Below are 20,953 nucleotides of genomic sequence, written 5' to 3'. Positions count from 1 at the left end.
CACATTACATTACGAGAATTACCGGCCGGTGCTCAATCGTTTTGTTGCTACTGCTCGAATTGCCGGCGTTGTCGAATCCAGTGGAGGCAATTCGCTGCCACAATGTCACATAGTAGGCGGCTCTTGTTCTTTTGTGCTGGAGGGTATAGGCAGTTTGCAGCTGGAGCCAGTCCCAGAAGCTAACCAGAAAATCGCCCATGTATAGGCAAAAGAAATACGACTCGCCCGGTCTTCACCTCGTACGAAAGAGAGCAGGCCAAATCGAATTGGAGCTCCAAATCCGCCCAGCTCAGCCGAGACTCATTTCTGCCCTTTGGATTCTGCAGCCTCTGCCTGGAAAACGCCCGAGAGCCAGTCGCGTGCCCACGAGGGGACATTTTCTGCCGCGAATGTGCCCTGGAGAACCTCTTGGCGCAGAAGAAGGAGCTCAAGCGGGCGGAAAAGGCTCGCCAGAATGCAGAGAAGGAGGCTGCGAGGATAAGAGCCATTGGCGATGACGAGGAGCGCGAGCGAGCCATTCGCGATTTTGAGCTGACCCAGGCTGGGCTGACAGGCAACTCGGGCAAGCCAAGTTCGAGTACTGCAGCGGAGAATGAAAAGGAAGAGGCCAGTGTTCGCGCCGGGTCTAAGAGAAAGTTTGCGCTTGATGCGGATGAGCTTGACCGGATTGCAGAAAACGACAGAGCAAAAGCCCGGAAGGCAATTGATGATGAAAAGGTTAGGGGGAAGAGCTCACCAAGGTTGCTGCCATATCCAATATATGCTAATACTGTCATTCCAGGCAGCCAAACCATCGCTTCCTTCATTCTGGACACCCTCACTCACTCCGGATGTGCAAAACAGCGGCTTGGCCCCCGTCGCAAAGAAGGCCAAAACGATGCCCATCTGTCCTGCCTCTGCGGAGCATGACGCCCACTCCTTTTCTCTCCAGAAGCTGTTGAAAATCGAGTTTAATGAAACCACAGACTCCGCCACCAAGGAATCGCTCAGAACCTGCCCCTCATGCCTCAAGACCCTTTCCAACGCGTCCACTCCAATCATGGCGGAGAAATGTGGCCACGTCCTTTGCTTCAGCTGCGTCAAGCAGTTTCTGCTTCCTTCGGAGAAACTGCAAGCCCAAGAAGAAGAAGAACGCATTGCATGCTTTGTTTGCAGCTCCCCAGTCGCCGTCGTCACCAAGCCCACAAAGATTTCGAGCCCAAAGGACGCTCTGCCGACAGGACTAATCAAGTTGAAGTCAGAAGGAACCGGCTTCTCTGCTCGCGGCTCGCGTACCGTGGAAAAATCGAGCGTTGCTTTTCAATGCTAAGCGTAATTTGATTTACAATCTGAGCTCAAATACCCTTTGGTTTAGCCTTGTCGCCGTAGGGAAAGTATGTTGCTGAAATGCACTGAATTTCCCTGAAGCTCCTCTATGGAGCCATGCATTGTTCACGTAGTAGGCTCGGATACGTATTTGAATCAGCTAATGATGTAGCATCGCTTCGCGTGGAAGGATTTCAGTCGAGCTTCTTTACCAAAGCCGCCTAAGAAGATCTATATACTGTGCCATATTGAGCAACTGCTAGTCTAGGTGGCTAGTTTGAGCGAGGGCGATAATAGTTGATTGCTGCCAAAGATATTAGAGGACCAAGAGGCTAGAATGCCGCGTCTCATCGTCTATCGGCTCTCTTGGGCGCTTGCTCTTTGAGGACATTGTCAACCATGTTTCCGGCAAAGTGAAAACATGGACCAGTGCAGACAGAAGGCTGTTTGCTAGCTATGACGTTGAAATGCCATCCCAGGGATTACCTTGGATTTATACCCCGTGAGCTTCTATGGCCACTGTGATGCTGAATCGCCTCCAGATGAAGAGGTGAAGACTAGGTCATTGCGTCTCTGTTGCCGTGGCCAAGGATAAAGAGACTGCTGCTGCCTATTATAGGATTGCATCGTTGCTTTTGGAAGTAGCAAGCACATTTATGATAGCTGATAATTGTCACGGCCCCTTGTATAGAGAGAGGCATTATAGAACGCTATTCAATCACAGGTACATGTTGATTCAACCTTGCGCCTTGATCTGAACTCCGACTGAGTCGGTTTCTATTGGTGTACCTTGTATGGCTGCGTCCAATAAACTATCTATACAAAGAAGTGGATATACAATGGATAGAATAACTCTTCAAAAAGAAGAAGACAAGAAGACGCGGACGGCATAGTATGTACCCAATATCGGGCTGTGCCAACGCCAGTGCCGCTGAATATATAAAAAAAGAGTCATTTTAATCATCAAAACCCAATTCCTAGTCCGAGAGCCATTCCCTAAAATGGTATATACCCAAAAGGACGATTGAAAAAGAAAAAGAAACAAACAAAAGTTGAAAGGAGAGAAGCAGAAGAACACCTCACGCCTTGTCCATGCTCAGCCCGCCGCTGTAATCACAAAACCAAAAATAGGGGAAGAAAAAAAAAAAGGCTCAAATCTCTCTCAGCTCAGAGTCTCTTCAGAGTCTGCTTTCTATGCCCGACTCGCCACCGAGGCCTGCCTCTGTGGCGGCGCGGGCATGCCAAAACTGGCTTGTCTCGCTGACCCCGGAATAGACATGGACTCTACGTCAGGTTCACCAGGAGCGTCTTCATTATCCAACAGCCCGGGGTGCCCGGGGGGCAGTCTTTGGGCACCAAAGCCGGTGACCTTGAAAATGTTTGTGCGGCCTCCATTGGTGGCCATCTGTAGCTGCTCATGAAGCCTTGCAAGCTGGTACTGACGCTTGATGGGGGTGAAGATGGGCTGAGGGATCAGGGGCTGAGGGTTCCAGTGGGCCAAGGCGCTCATGACAGCGCCCGTCTCTTCATCAGAGTCCACTGGGCCATTGTTGGCGTCGTCGTCGTCCTCAAGAGGCGCGTTTGCATCCAATGCAGCTTCTGTAATATTGGTTAGCCCCTGAATGGATCTGTGGTCGGTGGCAGTGGGGGGACATACTCTGCTGCTTGGCTTGATTCTTCTTCTGATACGCAGCCAGAAGCATATCGTAAGGTAGAGATCGTCCCGATACGGCACGTTTTGCTCCCATAGAGTGGCTTTTACACGTTAAAGAACGAGCACACGGCTGGCCATTGGGTAGAATGACACCACATTGGCGTTCAACATCAACAGGTCCTGCATACGGAAAGAAGACGGGTCAGTAAACCTTTCTGGGAAAATGATGATTTTTTTTTCTTCTCGCGGCAACACACCTTTTGGCTTGGGCAGCTTGGCCTTTGGCTCGTCCTTCTTCTTCTTTGCCTTGGGTCCTTTGTCTGCATCGGCATCTGCTTTGCGCTTCTTGCTGACCTCTGGCTTCTTGCTCGCGGCCTTTTTGCCGGCCTTCTTGTCCTCTTCTGCATCGCTGTCTTCGTCTTTGACATCGGCGTTGTCGTCGTCGTTCTTCTTGGCCTCTTCCTCTCGGGCCGCCTCCTTGGCCCGCTCTCGAGCTTCTCGAGCCTCCTTCTTCCTCTGGGCCTTCTCTTTCTTCACCTTGAGGCACTGCGCAATATGGGCCTTTGCGGCCGTCTTCAAGATGCTCTTCTTGCAATGCTTGCACTGTTGGAGCTCGGGGTTGTCCTCCAGGGGCCGTCCGGTTGCAAAGGTCTCGCGGGATAAGTCATCTAGCTGGTTGACGACGGGCCCAGGAGATACCGGTACCGCGGGTGATGAGTTGTTTGTCTTTTTTTTCTCTTCTTGCAGAGCGTCAGCATCAGAATTCAGCCGTATTGGAGAAACAAAGAAAACAAAGAGAGAACAGGGCTGGGTGACATACCATCGACGACGCTGCCGTCCATCCAATTGCCCGGCTTGTTGTGCTTAGGAACCGACTTCTTGAGCTTTATTGTTGCATTTTTGGAGTCCTTTTTGGAAGCGACTTTGATGGTTTGGTCTGCGCCTAGAAGCATGAGCTGGACGAACTGTCAAATAAATGGTAAATGATGATATCGCATGCCCACCTTTGCGCGACTCTGCGTCTGGCGCCATGATTGCCGCTGCGCCGGGATGACGTCAGGAGGTGCAGTTTTCGGCCAAACGGCGAGGAGCACGGCAAGGAACGATTGTAACGGGTAGAGCAAGGCGCGACAGCAGTTTGGCGGCGTTAGATGTTGGGTATAAGTTGGGGATGGACAGTGACGGTCGCGAGGCTGATGTCCAAGCAACCCAACTTCACGTGTCTTGCCTGGGTGGAATGAGCGACGGCGGAAGCAACAACGATGTTCCGAAAGCTTCACGCAACAAGGCTCAGAGGTACCTAGTACGTACCCACTGATGCCGCAGGTACCTTTTTTGTGTAATTGAATCTAAGCTCAGTTGCCATTCATTTGCGCGTTATTGTCACTGGCAACAATATGTAATGGAGAAATAGATGTATTAAATCATTGTGCTACTGATTTATTGGACAATTTGAATAGAAACTGAACGCAGTGTGGTGTAACACCTACGTACATAAGCACATATGCACCTCGTCAAGTCAATGTCACTTTGCGGCACTACTTTAGTGAGAGGGTACCTACAGCATCAACTTTTACCCAAAATAGAGCACCCCATGGGGATTCGCAGCGACCCATTTCTTCATTCTCCGCTACTTCGCACAAGCATCAAGTCTAGCATCTAAACCGCAGAAACCAGAAACGCCCCGGTATATTCAAGAAACGTCAAACCAATCATTCTAGGGGGAGGGGTCCACCAGTTGTATGTATGTGTGCTGTAGGTGAAAGGGGGTATAATATGATATGATGATGATGACGATGTGATAATACGATAAAAATGTACTGGCCATTCATTACAAGAGCAAGGCCCGTCTTGGTCATGATCCCAAGGTTGGAATGTGGTATTCCCGCCATGCCTTGTATATGCGGTCTCTCATGGCCATGTGGCCAAGACTGCGCTATGGACAAAGAGTCAGCATCTTGTTTTGCTTCTGCAGATGACACACAGTAAAAATGATGAGAAACGGTGATGCTTACCGGATGAAAAGTCTTGCCGTAATATGTGGGCACATACCACATGGAATTCTCCGCCACGACCCGCCCGTCTGCCTTTCGCAGCGCTGCGTCTTTGCTAGCCGCCATGGCCATCATGCACAAGGCCATCTCCCCCCAGTCCCCGGATTTCTGCGCAGGTCCAATGCAGTTTGCCGGATCAACGAGTGGGGAGTCTGGAGGGAGCAGGGCGTCCGTTGCCCCGAGCACAGGCCGCTCCGAATTGTCCAGACCGCCGACGAGGAAGAACCACGTCTCATTCCTCGCATAGTCTGGCTCGACAACGCCCGGCTCGCAGAAGCGATGCCCCTCAAAGGCGTCGTCGTAGTCGACAAAGAGAACCCTGGGCTCTGCAAACGCCGCGTTGATGGCATCGACTGAGCGTCGGATCTTGTTGTTGACGTCGATAACCATGGTGTTCATGCGCTGTCGAAGCTCGCGCTTTAGCTTGGGTCCTCGCCACCACATGCCAAAGGAGTAGTCGTCGCACTCCTCGGTATCGGCGTTGAAGAAGCGGGCGTATCCAGTGACGGTGATGGTGAACCACGGCCGCTTCTCCCACCGAACGCGATCGAGAATCTCCATGATGACGAGCTTAAGGCGATGTTCAAACTCCGAGCTGGCCATTTGCTCGTCGGCGTGACGGAGAGCAGACTCGCAGGTACCAGAGTAGAAGCTGTAGAAGCGGAATATGCAGCTGTTCATGATTTCGAAAAAGCCCAGGTCGTTGCCGCCGATGGACAGGAGGGCAAAGTCGGCCGTCGAAGTCGTGTTGAATCCGTCAATCTGGCTGTGCTCCGCGCCAGCGAGCATATCGTTGACGGTAGAGCCCGTGCAGGAGAGGAACTGAAAGGTCGGGCCATCGCCTCCATCCAGACTGCGGCTGAGGTCGTCCTGTACTAGCATCGGGTAGGCATTATAGCCGTGGCGACAGTCATCTTCCGTGCCATTGAACAGACCAGTACCAATACCGGCCGAATACGAGTCGCCGAGGGCGATGAAGCCGGCCGGACGGTTTCCTGGTCGGCTGGGAAAGGGTGGTGCGTACGGAGCTTGGGGTCGAGAGGCGGTGGTGGGTGAATCTGCGATTGTTTGAAGGGCTAGGTTAGCAATAAGGCAGGGCAGGGCAGGGCACGCTATTGCCGTAGAGCACGTAAGGAATGGGGGATCAAGAGCGCTGTCGCACCTAAACGATGCTGTCCCAAGACAAGCTGTTCATTCTCCAAGCGTTGCTCGTATGGCTGGATGGCTAGGCAAAGGCCGCGGATCGGAGCCAGCGCCAGAGTCAGGATGAGCAGCCAGGTAGCGACGTCTGGGTGACGCCGCGTCATGCTGAGGGCAGGGAAGAACAGAAAGGATAAGTAGACAAAAGACAAAAGCAGATGAAGCAAAAGACAGATGGGCAGCTCAAGACATTTGGGCGCGGAGAGGTCGAGACGAAGGCTTCGGATTGCCCCGGCGTTGGGGGAGCCGGGGGGTGGTTGTCGCAACTCGTTGGGCCGGCGATGAGGCTGATGAAAGGATGTTTGAGTGAGTCTTTTTGGGTTCTACATGGCCCATCTATATACGTATATATACGGATAGATATAGTAAGTACCTTACTGTAGATTTGCAAACGCACCTAATTATTCACTGCCATCCTTTAACTTCCATCCTGTCATACATCAGTCTAGCACTTGGGCGACATCTGCCTGGACGCGCGACAGATAAGATAGCCTTCTTCCCAGGGTGTCGCTTTTGTTGGGCTCGCTCACGCTTATAGGCTGCGACCGCTCCATGTGCGGCGGCGGCGACCTCCTACTTGCTGCAGCGAGCCGCCCCTTGGCAGCTTGTCAATGCATTTAGTCGACGAGTTAGTACGAAGAGGTAGGTGGCTAGCCCGTTTGCGACGGCTCACGAGACGATGCGGGATTCCCAGGGTTTATGTATCCTTTTGCTTGTGCAAATGCAAAAATGCAAGATACCGGGCAAAAGAAGGGAAGCGTGATACTAGAGCACGGGTTATCTGCCAGGTACTTGCCAGGTACTTGCTGTCTGCTTGCATAACGCTGTGCAGACACTTTAATGGCACTAGTAGGTACTACCTAGGTAAGTGTAACAGTAACAGATGTCAAGTAAGAGATGCTCTCATATACTGCAAGGTACTTCCAACTTCGTCATGATGTGCATCGGCCCACATTCGCGATTCCCACATTCTTAAATCTGCCATCTCCATCAAGCCAAGTACCGACACGGAATCAACCAGAAACCCTGGAGCAAAACTGAGTTATATCCATCTACATCCTTGTACGCGTACCTACGTGTTGTTGGACCCTTATCTTACAGGGACCTAGACTACCTGCTACAAGTACTCGCAAAACCTCTCTACGTCATTCACGTGCTCCCCCCAGTGACCTCTCACATGTCCCACGCTTTCCCCACCAAAAAAGGGTGACAATCTCGATCCAAAACGAGAGCCTTGCGTCATCGCTCCTCTCAGCTGCCCAGCCCAGCATCCAAGCTTCAACAGAACAGCATGGAAAATGGCCTTGACCTTGGCTTTGTCAAAAATAGCAGCACCAGACAGGCAGCCCCTCTTTACGGAGTACTTCTGCTGCCTTATTCAACCAGCAGAGTAGATCTATTAGCTGTACAAGTTACATGCAGTACCCGAAATAAACTACAGCAAACTTGGCTGTGCGCCAATCCCCTCCGTCATTGCCGTCATAGGTGTCCATGTCTTCCCCCCCCAGCCTCGCTCTGTGCCATGGCTATTCAGCGAGTAGAACCCCCGACTGTTTCAGCTTGGAAATTGTGCTGTCCCTCTGGAAACTCGCTTCTCATGTCGACGTCAGAGGCGGGCTTGAACCCAATTGCCCTTATTAAAAGGCCACCTCTGGATCCTCTCCCAGTCCAAAGTGATTTCTGCCATACCAACTCCTTCAACCAACTATAAGTGATACCCATCCATCAATCGAAATATCCCACTACGTGACCTCTTCTTGTCTTTTCTGTCCTCTTTTCCCCCAAACCCCATAAATACGTAATTGTTTTCCGTTTACAAAATGGCTTCCGCCATCGAGACCATCAACCAACTCGCGAGTTCCGCCGCCAAAGCCGTTTGGGGCGACTCCAGCACCGAAGAAACCCACAAGGAGCCCATCTCGGGAGCTACTGGCGATGTTTCCAAGGGCGAGCCCTATGACGCCGGCAACTTGGGTATGATAGTAGCTATATGATACCACAACCCAAGTCCTGCAACCAATGACTAACGCAAAACGCTCCGTATAGATCCCAAGGAACAAAGCAAGGTCGAATCCAGCCTGAACGAGGAAGATGGACCTTCAGACCTAGACGAGGGCGAATACTACGCGCTTTCATCCTCCGCAAAGGACAAACCACTTCCCGAGACCCCTGAAAACCAGGAGCCCAGGGATAAATTCCAAGATAAACCTATGGACAAGCCTATGGACAAGCCTATGGACAAGCCTATGGACAAGCCTATGGACAAGCCTATGGACAAATCTATGGACAAGTCTATGGGCACGTCTATGGATAAGTCTATGGATAAGTCTATGGATAAGCCCATGGACACAGACACAAGCACAGACGCAAACCCCGAAGAAGGAAAACCCCTCGACAAGCTCACCGGCCCCGGCCCCCGACCCGTCGAAGTCCTCGCCAAAGAGAACGGTGGAAATGCCGCTGCCGCCGCCTCCAATGACGCCGTCACATCCCCCCAAGAGGACAAGAAGCCTGAACCTAGCTCTGAGCAGGATAACAACCAGCAGAGAGAAGCCACCGAGGAAGAGTACGTCAAGGCGACGGGGCTCGCGGCCGACGGCGGGGACTTTGATGCCGCGAAGCCTGGGGCTGGGCGAGAAGCTGATCGTATGTCCTTTTATCCCTTTTTCCTTTCTTTCTTCTCTTCTTTCTTTCTTCTTTGTCTAGAGACGGAGTGGACTTTTTACTGACAATTTGAATTTAAACAGGCTTGATGGAGCAAAAGGGCCTCAAGACAGACGACGACGATAACAAGGCCAGCAGCAGCACCGGCCGCAAGAGCTCAGATTCCGGCCGTCATAAGGACAAGCCGAGTCTGGGGGAGCGAATCAAGAACAAGCTGCACAGGCATTAACATGCCTTTGATTTCTGCCTCTTTTATTTATTTATTTATTTATTTATTTCCTTTTGTCAGTTTGTACCGAAGAGTACTTCCTTGTATCAATTATTTAATCTTTCCTGCGTGGGAACAAGGTGTATTTTGTATGATACTCATCTTTACTTGACTCGAAAAAGTGCTGCTTCTCACGCTTGAAAAAGATATATCCAATCAATATTTTACGTTTTCAAAAATTGCTCCATACTTGAATGCAAAGCCTCGTAGATTCGATTCCCAAACACTAATGCTAAACATCAAAAACAAGTATATACCATCATAAATAGCCGTGCCATATATATATGCAGTATAGATGTATATATATATATAAACGGGTATGATACTCCAAGTTTCCCAAATCGCCATTTGACATTTCCTCAATAGAAAAGGAGAAATCCATCCAACTCTAAATCAAGATGCCCAAAAATAAAAAAAATTGACAAAATGGGGTAGTGTTATGTTTTTTTTCTTTGCATCATGCGACCCAAGTCCTCTCAAAACCCTTAAACCAAGCCAAGCCAAACCCATCAGAGGCGCCAACGAGAATGCCAACACTTGCTTGCGAATCGTAATCACAAAAGTCATCAGAGGCGGCAAACCATGGTAATCCATGTGCTCTTCATGGTGCCGATGCGTGTCAACATCCAGTCATCCCCACGCTGGAGTCATTGGATGTCGATCGAAATCAGAAACCGAGACACCTTTCAACGCAACCAATCCATGATGCATTGTACCAGGGCGGTCCAGATTTGGCTGCATCTCTTCTTTCTTTCTTGTCCTTTTTTTTCCTTCCCTTCCAATTATCCCCCTCTTTTCGCGTCTCGAATTCCTGTAAAAAACGAAGAAATCCAACTTCTGCTGCGGTATAGTGCCAGACCATTGCTGCATGGCCTTTTCTCGTGGCCAGATCTTCCCCACTCTAGATCCTCCTGGTATCATTTCTCTGCTTTCATCCACCAAAATGCTGTGTGCTTCTCCTCTATACACTCCGCTTCTTCATTGTACAACACGCTAAGCATCGTTATATATAGGCCCAGTTTGCTGACTGTTTCAAACATTATCAGAAAATCAGGGCTCCGGTGCTCAGGGGCGAGTATTTCACAAAAAGCCAGATTCAGCAAGAACTCTGTATCATACACTTGATTAGCCAACGTGAAAGGGCAGGCCGAGGGAAAGTTTTGCTTTGCTTTGCTTTGCTTTGCTTTACTTACCTGACAATCTTCTCATCTTCACGCTCGCGTGGTTCAATCTGCAAACTCTTGTCGTACATCTCATGTACATCTCCTGCAGCTTGCATGTTGCTCACTATGTAATCCTGCAGCTCAGGGACTGGTTGCAGGGAGTATCCCACATTCTGGTACTGCTGGATGTCGCGGATGACCTCAGCTGTCTTTGCTCTCTTGGCAAAGTTGATCAGATTGGTCTTCTTGATCACCGAGGGTATACCGTCCTCAATAAAGGTAAGATCGGTCAAATAAACACCTGTGTTCTCCTGTTAAAACTGCCATTCCTCCACTATGAGATCGCTCAATAGTCCCTACTCACCAAAGAAGGGGATGCATGGCGGATTGGCGACGTGAAGGGCCTCACGATACTCGCCAAAGTTCTTGGTGCTGGCCATAAGTCGACGCATCGTTTCTAGAACGGCGCTGGTTCGCTGAGGGACTTGATCCCAGGTTCGCTTCAGACGGGCAATAGGCGCCGTGCCCAATGCTGAGATAATGGATGTCAACGTGGAGAAGTTGTTGAGACCTCGGCATTTCTAGTAGAAACTGTGTTAGCACCGTCTTTGTTTTCCCTTGCTTCTTCTTTTCAAAACAGAACTGTTAGAATCCGCAAACATACATCAGCAACAGCAACAAAGTGCTTAATCACCACAACTCGCTTCTTGACATCCATCTGGTTCAGAATCATTTCCGCCACCCAGTTAGTCATCTGGTTAGAGTGCAGAATCAAAGCCTTGACGTTCGGAGCTGCGTCAGGGTCGCCATCCGCAACCTTCTTCTGCCACGTCTTATTCAAGCACTCAGTGGCCTTGATCTTGGAGTACAGGCGAGATTCGATAATTGTCAGTTGGCGAGCAAACTCTGTCACGTCAATATCCAAGAACTTGAGCTTTCTCATGTTCTTTGGAATAATGGGCGTTGGGGTGCTCTGGTTCAGGGTCTGAATCATGCGTCTGGCACCGGCCTCCTTGCCGCTGAGCCTCTGGTCAAGGATGGCCATCAGCGGCCCCGAGCCTGGTGTCTCAGTCGACTTGACAGTGTCTCTCGCAAACGTATACACGTCGCGAATCAGAGTCTTGGACTCATCATTGAACTCTTCCATCCAGAAACTGTCGAACCAACTCTTGAGGATATTGACCACTCTGAATCGGATGAGCTTCTGCTTGCGGTCCCGCCACAACTCATAGTCTTGCTGGGTAAGGCCCTCCGGAGGCTGTATGCCGAACCGCTGAACCAGCATCTCAAAGAGCTCACGTGCCGAGGTGAAGGACCGATAAGTCAAGAGGAAGGTGTTGTTAAAACTTGAATCAAGTTTATCATGGCGCGTGAGCTGCTCGACCAGGGCTAGAAGGGATCCTCCCTTTACCGTGGGTGTGGTTGCCTTTGCATCCCAAGATAGATCGTTCTCGTAATCCAGGAGCAGGAACTCGGGCGTATCCTCATCCGGCTGAAGCTGTGGTGACGGGTCTTCTCCAAAGATCTTCTTGACCTTGGAATAGTCGCCCTTTCTGGAGAATCCGGGGGGAGCATCGCCCTCGGAGTACGATTGGGTGGTGATGAGCGGCGGCCGAACTGGCGCCGTCCTCGAGTCCGATCGTTGATGCGGCCTGTCGTAAGGCATAGTCTCTCCTCGCTGGAGCTGGCCCCTCGGTGGTTGACGGGCCTTTGCCTGCTGCTGCTGCATGTTGATCAAGACCTGCTCCGAGAGCAGTTGTAGCGAGAACCCAGTGTGTGACGAGTTCGTCTCGAGGGCTCTCGCGCATTGGCGAACATAGTCGAGTCGGCTCTCAAGAGGCTCTCCCCGCACTTCTGACCATTCGTCCGCCAAAGGTCCGGCGACGGCTTGGCAGCTTAGCATGAGGTCGGCGATGTTGTCGTACAGAGATTGCTTATTGATGCTAAAGTCTTCCAGCTGCGGCGTCTGGAATGTATTGCCCAAAGACGATAGGTCGACGGACTCAATCATGGCAATCCACGGCCTAAACGTCTCGACAACCTTTCCACCGGCAAAACAGACATTGTTGGCAATGATCTCGTGTCTTTGAGGTGCTATGATCTTTTCAGGGGCCGTCAGGTTCTTTTCTAGCTCGCGAATGCTGGACACGAGCATTCTCTTGTGCTCGTCCAATCTCTCGAGCAGGTTACCATCAAGGACCGCGGTGGGTTCGGTGATGCCCTCCTCATCGTCCAGGAAGTTGGGGGACATCAAATCGTGGTAATCTAGCCCGTTGCTCTGCCAGCTTCCGCCCGAGGTGCTACCAATGACGAAGCCGGGGAAAAGCCGGGGGATATCCTCTCCCCTCTGTTGTCTGGCGACTTCGACATAGCTGAATACACCAAGCAAAACGCCATCGGCCTCTTGGAGACACTTTTGTACCGATTCCGCGTTGGGCCAATCGGCGGCTGCAATGTGAGAAGAAATAACCAGTTTCGAAAACTTGGACATCATGTCTCGGAAGTGAGGGTAGAGCGCCTTGTTGGTGGAGATGATGGAAGGCTGGCCAGAATGGTTATCCGTCGTCCCTGAGCCGGCAGCAAGAAGTAGTCTGAGGTGATCGGAAATATCTTCGGCTCTGGCAACGTATTCGGAGCGGGCGTTGTTGGTGACGGCCTCACGATATCGGTCGATGGCGCGCTTCATGTTGGTGACTAGGAGACTCCAGGTAAGGGGTGGCGTGGATCCATCATCGAAGAAAGACTTGGGCACGCTGGTGGTAGCTGGCACGTTGTATGTGGTGCTGGTGAAGGAGGTGGCGGATGCGATGTTTGGTGGCTGACTGGTGTTGGCAAATCCGAGGCCGAATGCATCGCTTCTCTTCCGCCGGGCAGGAGAAGTGCCGTTCATCGAGTCCATGGACGTTGATGGGGATAGGGCGGCACTAAACGAGCCTCGAATGCGAGGCTGAGAAAAAAGAATTAGTTCCAAGTATCTTCCTTTTGTGTCTCTTTGTTATCAACTAGACAGATATGCTTACCATGGATCCCCTGGACGCGAGCATTAGAGATTCGCCTTCGGCCTCTGAAGCTGAAGTCGCCGAGTCATCATCTTCATCCTGGGTCAGCCCACGCGCCATCATTTCGGGCGGCGGCCGTGTCTTCTCGGGCATTGCGACGTTCATGCGATCCCTAGGACCCGTTTCGGCGGAGGATACGGGCGATTCGAGCGGCAGCTCCATGCTGCGATCGCCCGTCATCATGTTGTAGTAGAAGAGGCGGCCATCGGGGGTAGCCTGCGGGATCCAAAAGTCGGCGCGAGACTTGTCGCCGCCCATGTCGGTGCCTTCGAGCGGCAGGCTGCCAAAGCCTTCGCCCTCGGAATCCTCATCCTGGTCGGCGCTGTCTTCGTAGAGTTCGTTTTCTTCCATGTCGTCCTCCATGTGGTGGTTGGCATGGCCGTTTTGGCCCACGTCGGGAAACTCGTCGGGGCTGGTGATGGCCTGGCAATAGTTGCTGGGGAACCAGCCGCGGACTCCATTGATGACGCCGTCCCACCAGCCGCTCTCGAGCTGGGTGATGACCTGGATGACATCGCCCTCGTGGAAGCTGAGACTGGTCCTGTCGTCGGCCTCGTAGTCGTAGAGGGCACGGACATACATGCTGCCGGGCGGCGCAGTTCCCACGACGCCGTCCATGGTTTTGGCGCGCGCGTGTGGGGGAGAGCAAGAGAGGGGGAAAGGAGAAGTTGGGGGAGATATGGAGAGAGAGGCGCGCGAGACAGAGTCGGAGGGCTGAGACAGCGACAACGGCCCAAAGGCAATGGCCGGGATGGGCGAGATGGCGATCGAGTCACGATTGCGCTCGAGGCCGCGGAGGATCTGTGCCAGCAGAGAGCAAGTCGGGTCGGATCAGGGTGAGATGGCGACAAAATCACCGCAGGGCATGGTCCGCGAGTCAGCCTTGTTGCAAGCCGAGGGCGGCGCGCGCTGGGCCGATACCAATGCCAATGAGCATGCCACCAATGGTGCAGGCGGGAAGCAGGCGAGACGTGCTCGATGGGCCGGAGAGGACAAGCAGACGCTTGGGGGAAAGGGGAGGCTATCGTCGACTGCAGTTTCGTGTGGCGGCAATTGGGGTGGTGGCCTTGCTGTGTTTCCACGTCTGCTTCTGCTTCTGCGGCGCTGCAGAAAGGGCACGCTTGCTGCTAGGCCGTACTGGGCACTGGGGGGGCTTTAGGCGAGACAGAGCACTGATGGAGGTGCTGTATCGTATCTTCCCATGTGCTACTAGGCGGTAGTAGTGCCCACTTCTAGTCTACAATGGATCGCTTCTGGCAGTGTTAGCGAAGTACCAAGGTATTGATGTGTTTGACACTTTGTACCAGCGACAGAGGCGCCAGTTGCCACTTACAGCAACCCCACGCGCCCAAACGCCCTCAATCCGACCTTTTTGCTGGGGACTCGACGCACCTGAAGCATGCCGTCGATCGCCCAGACAAACGTGGAAGCACAGGCTCAACAGGCACGAACAACGCGCGACATCAGGTCGGCGGCATGTACTCCATACTCCGTACGAGTACATTGGATTGGCCATGTCTGGTACCAGCCACAGGCCCCAAAAATGAGACGAAAAGCCCCGTTCGCCATGCTCCGTCGCTCCAGCCTAGCGCCATGCACGCGGCCAGGTACAACTACCCCGTGCAGCAACACACGGCAGGCCACATGCCCCGTACCCGGTACTTGCGCGCGCTCGAACTGCTGGCTGGCCACTAAGCAGCTAAGCAGAAGCGCCGCCTATCTGCTGCACCTCCTGAGCCGCCGTTGAAACCTCGCAGCACCCAATCCATGTGTTTGGCTGGTACTCGTACATCGGCGAATATCGTGCCAACAATTTCCAATGCATCAATCCAGCTAGACGGACCCACGACGCGTCGGAGCTTGTCCATGATTGGAGATTTGCTCTCGAGAAATGGACAAGCAGGGAATTTCTCGAACGTGAATGGAACAGAGAAGCGTATCTAGACTACTGTACGTTACAGTTGCATGAGATCCATATGATAACACTGAATGCTACGTGAAAGGGCATCGATACATGTACGTGTATCAGATCCTTCAGACAAGTTCAAATGACGCACAGACAGCTACATGCCCATGTGCTTGTAAGACATCGATACCCGTCGACTTGATTGCCCAGAATGGAAGAACGCTTGATTATTCTGTCTCTTGCAATAGCTCTCATCTCATAAATACGGACAGCAAGCATATGAGCACTTCTCCTCCTCCAATCTCCCCACCTCGTGCCCTTTAACGACGTGCTTGTCACATTGCACCCCACGTTTGGCCACCTTGCCAGTTATCCTGAAGCCCGAGAGAAAAGCGAGAGCCCACGAGGCCGGGTACAGATTTGTATGTATTGGAGGAGGGCTTGTGAGGTTTGTCCTCTTGTTGCGTATCCGGTATTAATGCAACTGTGAGCTACTATGATGGCAAAAAAACGTTGGTCATGTCACTTCCATTGCAACCTACCTTACCTACGAATACAATCTTGTTGGTAGCACGGAGCACGGAGCAGCGGGAACACAGCTATCTCTACTCCGTACCAGGGATGACTCGGCCCTCAAATCTTGGAGCGACGGCATCCACGTACAGTACAGCCACGACAGCTGGTGGGCAGGCAATGTAATCCTCCCACGCAGCCCAAAAACACCACAATGGAACCAAGCGGAGACTCCTGAGCTGAGAGCCCAGGCCGGCAGCATCAAAAGAACAACCCAATTCATGTACTCATACACATGGCCCCGATTGTTGGCCTCTTCATACCGCCTCTTTGACCTGGGCAAGAGGCCGCCTTTTTCTCCCCCTTCGCATGAATAAACGCTAGCTCTAAATCCACCAAAGGGAACAGCCAACGCATCAGCAAAAACTCGGTAATGAAGTCGGGCGCGCAGACTTCGGAGGAGTCCGCCGAAAGCTGAAGGAGGCTCGAATCGCAAGCTGCAAATTTTGCTGTGAATGGGGCCCGCGTTCCAGATAGAAAGTCCCAAACCAAACCAAAGAAGCACGAGCACCAAACCCAGCAAAAGCAGCATCCCGCCACTAAGAAGAAAGGAAGAAGAAGAAAAAAATTGCAGCTGCATGTGCCAAGTTCGCCAGACAAGGCGGAAAGCTGCGTCAAACGTCGTTCCCGGAACCAACCAACCGGCCGCTACTTGTACTAGCAGCAGAGCTAAGGTCAGTAGCAGCAGTAGCAGCAGCAGCATCCAGCATCCAGCAAATGAGTCTTTCTCGTGTCCACGATAATTGCGCCGCCCATGGCAACCAAGGACTCGCGGATGGATTCTAGAAAGTGGATGTGCCAATTTGCTCCAGGGGGTGAAAGGAGGCCCTCGCCTTCTGACAGACAGCGCAAGTACCGCTACCAGTAAGACCACGTGGGGCTGCCACCCGGAGCGGCCAGCCTCTACTTCTCTAGGTCCCGGAAGCTTGCCCCGGACCCGCTTGACGAACCAGGTACATGTTGCCTCTAGCCTACAGGAGCTGTTGGGTGTACAGTGTGGAGAGTGAGAAGGATTGCTTGTGGAGGACGCTGGATGCGGGATGCTGGCACTGTGCGGCAAGGGCAACTTTAATTTGCACTGCTTCGTCCTACAAGGGTCATGTCATCTCATCCCACTTGTACTCGTACTTACCGTGCTGCGTGCTAACTGTAGGTATACGCGGAAACGGTGCGCACTCGGCTCAAACGGTTGCTGGGCAAAAGGTCGGAGACGGAAGAGGTGGGCTTGTGCAATTTGTGCATGTTTCAGTCTCCGTTTCCCGCGTTGGCTGCTCGGCGAGGTACTTGTGCCGCGGAGGAGGGGTGTTGATAAGCGTGCATGCTCGCGGCAGCTCGTACTGTGTCGCCAGAGACGCGCCGGCATCGTGTACATGTCGGCCAGAGATGCTGCCGCTGACCCCGATACGAGTATGGCAGTTGAGCTCCGGAAATAGGGGTCTGGTCGCGTTCTCTCTGCCGCCTTACGGCACCTTACGGCACCTTACGGAAATAGGGAGCTGCTTGTACGAGTAGTGTACTGTACCATTGAGTGATTGATGTGCTGCCCGCCACGTTTGATGCATGCTATTTGGCAGAGGCACACCGCTGGAGCTGCTTCTACTTTGAGTTACAGCGTTTTCACACATCAGCAAGGTGATGTTGCATGCTGCAAAATGGACGATCATCCCAACATATAGTACGGAGTAGATACCCACCTACTGCACCTACCAATGTACGAGTACGAGAGGGATAAATTAACTCTCTCTGCAGCAGCGTTGACGAGAGACACCCAATGAATGTTTCAATACTCCCGATGTCCTTACAAACAACCAGAGTATGGGGTAAACGGAGAAAAAGTCTGGAGATCCCCTCATCATACAAGCACCAGAACCCATTCGCTACGTCCACCCGGTGCCGTACCTACTATATGGAGCACCGTCACAATCTACCGAAGCAGCGGTTCAGGGTTCCGATATGTTGCTTTTTTTAGTGCTGCGCGTGTCAACTTGTGCAAGGACAGCAGTTGGGAATCTGAGGCCGTGCCCACTCGACTCCGTAATTCCATCTGATCTGGAGACATGAGATGATGCCCTCCAGCAGGCAAGATACAAGATAACAAGACCATGTCTTGGTCAGCTTCTGTTGTAGTATTATATGCACCCCACGCTGTCCGAGAGCTGACTAGAGCCGCCGCCGCCGCGCTGCGGGTTGACGGAGCGGGAGATGCAGCCACGAGAGGAACAAAAGAGACCAGACAGTAATCGTACAAGTAAGAGCGCGATCTACAGACAAGGTACAGCCAGGTACGCATGTCCGAGTAGCGCGGCGTACTCGCATATCCAAGTGCCTCGGTGGAATTCGCATGATTGCACAGCCAATGCACGCTTACCTGTACGTGTACGAGTAATCTCAATCTCAATGGCCGATTTCTAATAATATGTGCTCGGCCTTGGAAATTGGTGCCCATTACTAGCAACTTCGCCGCTTGGGAGGCGCGCCAACGAATGGGCTCGTATACACCAGTCATTCAAGCACCTGAAACGGCCTCTCGCCGTGACTAAGACATTCTACCTGCACGACGGCTGAGTGGCGGTCTACTGCAGTGTGGCCGACAGGTATTGGATGACCTCTTTCCCATCACCGCCAGTCTGGCTGATTTGAACCCATGATGGTCAAACGAGGACAGGTAACGGTACATGCATGCACGCATCTGCATGGCCCCCTGTCTGGCTTCTTGTACGGAGTAGTAGCAGAGCTGATTTTCCCGTACAGACGTACTTGGTCTAAGCACGGAACCCGGAGAGAAGTGCCCACGGAATGGAAGAAGGGGGTCTAGTTTCAACGCTGGCCCTGTCTCCTTTATGCACGAGAATGCATTCATGTGCCTTAGCACGAGTAGCGTGTACAGGTACGTGGACGAGTGCAGGCATCTGGGAATGTGTCCATCTCCACTACTGGAAAAGTACTTCCCAGAGTGGTAGACACCGACTGTTGGACAGTACCTGTCAGGCAGGATTGCATCGCATTGTCTCATCCAGAGAGCCCATCAGCACTTGGCGCCAGCAATCTCACACTTGCATTCGAGGTACCTGTCGGGTAGCCATGAGAACATCCCCTGCAATGGACGCTGCCCGTAACTTTTGCTTGGTACAGATACTTGCAGACCTTGCAAGCATGCATCCATCTATTCATGCTTGAGCCGGGCGCTTCTAGAAGGTGATTTGTGAGATCGAACCGATTGCTTTGCGCCTTGACCGCGAGTCATTGGCACAGCATACAGGCTTAGGAGAGCATCGCCTTTCCAATGGCTACTGTAGAGCCAGCTGAAGAAGAAGGCGACGGCGAGATGACACACATCTCGATGTATAAATCGCGTCGAGGCTGGCAGTGACAATAACCATGACCAGACTGTGCTCAATGAGCGGTGTGCAACGGCTAATACAGTGCGATGCATTGTTACCAAGATGGAAGTTGGTTACTCCCAAGGTCGCCGTGTTCCCAAGACTCGGCCAAGTCGTGGCCTCGGTACTCCGTTCTCAGCTCCTAAGTTCGGACATGGCGCCCGCGGTGGGTTGGAGTGGATCGCCAGATGCAAGACCGGCCTCTTGTGATGATGAGAACCCAGCTCCGATGCGATGGAGGCGGGATCGCGGAGACCGACCAGGTGCTCATTGTCTCTCTTCGCTCCATCATGACGCGCGCCGGATCTTGATCAGTTTGGGCGTCCAAGTACCGGTACCGGGACGTGCGCCCATCTCGATTTCTCGAGAGGAGCAGGGCCCAAACAATCTCTCCTCCAGCTCTGCTCGGTACTTGGGATTGTCCAAAGTAATCCAAGACAAGGCGGCGCATTGGCGCCTCCCAGGGAGACGTTGGAAGTGGGCACCGCTATTGCTAGCACAAGCACTTGTAGCATGTGTGTCTTATCCACCTCGCAGAGTGGTAATAGCCAGCACCAGGCTTGGCGGATACTTGCCATATTGGGCCTTTTGACAGTGATCGATTCCTAGAACGTCCGATCCAGCTTACTTTGGCGCATGTACGAGTGCGGTACTCCGTACAGTACATAGTACAGCACACATGCTACTGCAGCAGAGCAGCAAATGGCGGCGGCGGCTTTCAACATCTGGTCTCTTGGCCTTTGCTGCGAACCCGACACACACTCTTGTCTTGATCCTTTTCGGTGTCCGGAGTGGCAGAAGGGAGGGGACAAAGGGAGAAGGTGGGGGTTCGCCCGGCCTGAGGACCAACAAAACAAGATGCCGGCCAGGGAATGTAGATGACGGCTGTTCTCGTGATGCATCCATGTAGCACGGAGCAAAGGACAGCACATCATCGTCAAGGCTGTTGCTGCCGCCAACACTTAGACGCAAGCTGTGCTGACCGACTGTCGCCAGAACCCGATGGTGGGGTGGCCATGGCATGGATGGGCTATACTGGACGGTACAGGCTGCAGGCGGCGCGCTATCCAGGCAGGCCAGGTTAGCAGCCCAGGACAAACAGACTTGCAGCGCCTATCAATCAAGCCCCAGCATGGCTGTACGTGTGATCAATGGATCAAATGCTAAAACACGCGGGACATGATGCCACCCTGCATGGAAGCTGGGAGGCCGCGGGGGAGGAAGAGGGAGAGGAAGAGGGAGATTGCCGATGGATTCTGAAGCTCCTGTCTGGTAAAGAAGAAAGTAACCAAAAGGAAATGAGGAGTGAAGTATTGAAAAAGCAATGAAGAGACGAACGGCTAAAAGAAAAAGAAAAAAAAGTTGGTGGGGGATGGAGTAAGAGGGGACGGACATGCGGAAAGACGCAGGTCCGTCACTGGGCAAAATCATTTCCTCAGTGCAGTTTGGCGGGCTTATGCTCGTAACTCTCAGTGAAGGCGTCCAGTGTAGAAGAGAGCCCAGGGATAGGTACGTGTACCCGCAGACACATGTACCCTGTACGAGAGTTCAATGTCGGCATGGCGTCGGGTGTGCCTGACTTCCTCCCTTGCTGTCCCGCGACTCAGGCGTTTTTGTTCCTTTTTTCCTCTTTTCCTCTTGTCCTCTTGCGCACGGAGGCCATTTGGGCCAGTGTTTTGCAGTGCCGCTTTTAAAGGTGTGGCATTGACGGCACGGTTCCTTGTTCC

General features: G+C 52.6%; 6 protein-coding genes across 6 annotated transcripts; 3 read left to right on the top strand and 3 right to left on the bottom strand.

The window, feature by feature from the left end:
• Positions 1-102: 102 nt before the first annotated feature.
• On the top strand, positions 103-1,309 carry TRIVIDRAFT_70022 (uncharacterized protein; the record flags this gene model as incomplete). Its single annotated transcript, XM_014099732.1, has 3 exons — positions 103-112; positions 206-717; positions 782-1,309. 3 exons carry the CDS (start codon positions 103-105, stop codon positions 1,307-1,309), a joined length of 1,050 nt encoding a protein of 349 aa, XP_013955207.1.
• Positions 1,310-2,497: 1,188 nt separating this feature from the next.
• Positions 2,498-4,098, bottom strand: TRIVIDRAFT_230979 (uncharacterized protein; the record flags this gene model as incomplete). The annotated part of the gene is made up of 5 exons (XM_014099731.1): positions 2,498-2,904; positions 2,963-3,139; positions 3,217-3,699; positions 3,780-3,902; positions 3,964-4,098. The coding sequence occupies 5 exons, from the start codon at positions 3,989-3,991 to the stop codon at positions 2,498-2,500; spliced, it is 1,218 nt and encodes a 405-aa protein (XP_013955206.1).
• A 716-nt stretch (positions 4,099-4,814) lies between these two features.
• On the bottom strand, positions 4,815-6,320 carry TRIVIDRAFT_223478 (uncharacterized protein; the record flags this gene model as incomplete). The annotated part of the gene is made up of 3 exons (XM_014099730.1): positions 4,815-4,895; positions 4,975-6,071; positions 6,176-6,320. 3 exons carry the CDS (start codon positions 6,318-6,320, stop codon positions 4,815-4,817), a joined length of 1,323 nt encoding a protein of 440 aa, XP_013955205.1.
• A 1,725-nt stretch (positions 6,321-8,045) lies between these two features.
• TRIVIDRAFT_119893 (uncharacterized protein) lies at positions 8,046-9,106 on the top strand (the record flags this gene model as incomplete). Its single annotated transcript, XM_014099729.2, has 3 exons — positions 8,046-8,195; positions 8,379-8,859; positions 8,961-9,106. Coding segments are annotated over 3 exons (777 nt in total), but the record flags the coding sequence as incomplete, so codon positions are not given.
• A 1,119-nt stretch (positions 9,107-10,225) lies between these two features.
• Positions 10,226-13,985, bottom strand: TRIVIDRAFT_223476 (uncharacterized protein; the record flags this gene model as incomplete). Its single annotated transcript, XM_014099728.1, has 5 exons — positions 10,226-10,253; positions 10,339-10,609; positions 10,673-10,889; positions 10,973-13,255; positions 13,329-13,985. 5 exons carry the CDS (start codon positions 13,983-13,985, stop codon positions 10,226-10,228), a joined length of 3,456 nt encoding a protein of 1,151 aa, XP_013955203.1.
• Positions 13,986-14,127: 142 nt separating this feature from the next.
• Positions 14,128-14,526, top strand: TRIVIDRAFT_223475 (uncharacterized protein; the record flags this gene model as incomplete). The annotated part of the gene is made up of 1 exon (XM_014099727.1): positions 14,128-14,526. One exon carries the CDS (start codon positions 14,128-14,130, stop codon positions 14,524-14,526), a length of 399 nt encoding a protein of 132 aa, XP_013955202.1.
• Positions 14,527-20,953: the final 6,427 nt, after the last annotated feature.

This window comes from Trichoderma virens (assembly GCF_000170995.1).
Source record: "Trichoderma virens Gv29-8 chromosome Unknown TRIVIscaffold_76, whole genome shotgun sequence".
In the NCBI taxonomy this organism is placed as follows: domain Eukaryota; kingdom Fungi; phylum Ascomycota; class Sordariomycetes; order Hypocreales; family Hypocreaceae; genus Trichoderma; species Trichoderma virens.
Note: the sequence above shows the minus strand (reverse complement) of the source record. Positions and strands in the feature narration are given on the sequence as shown.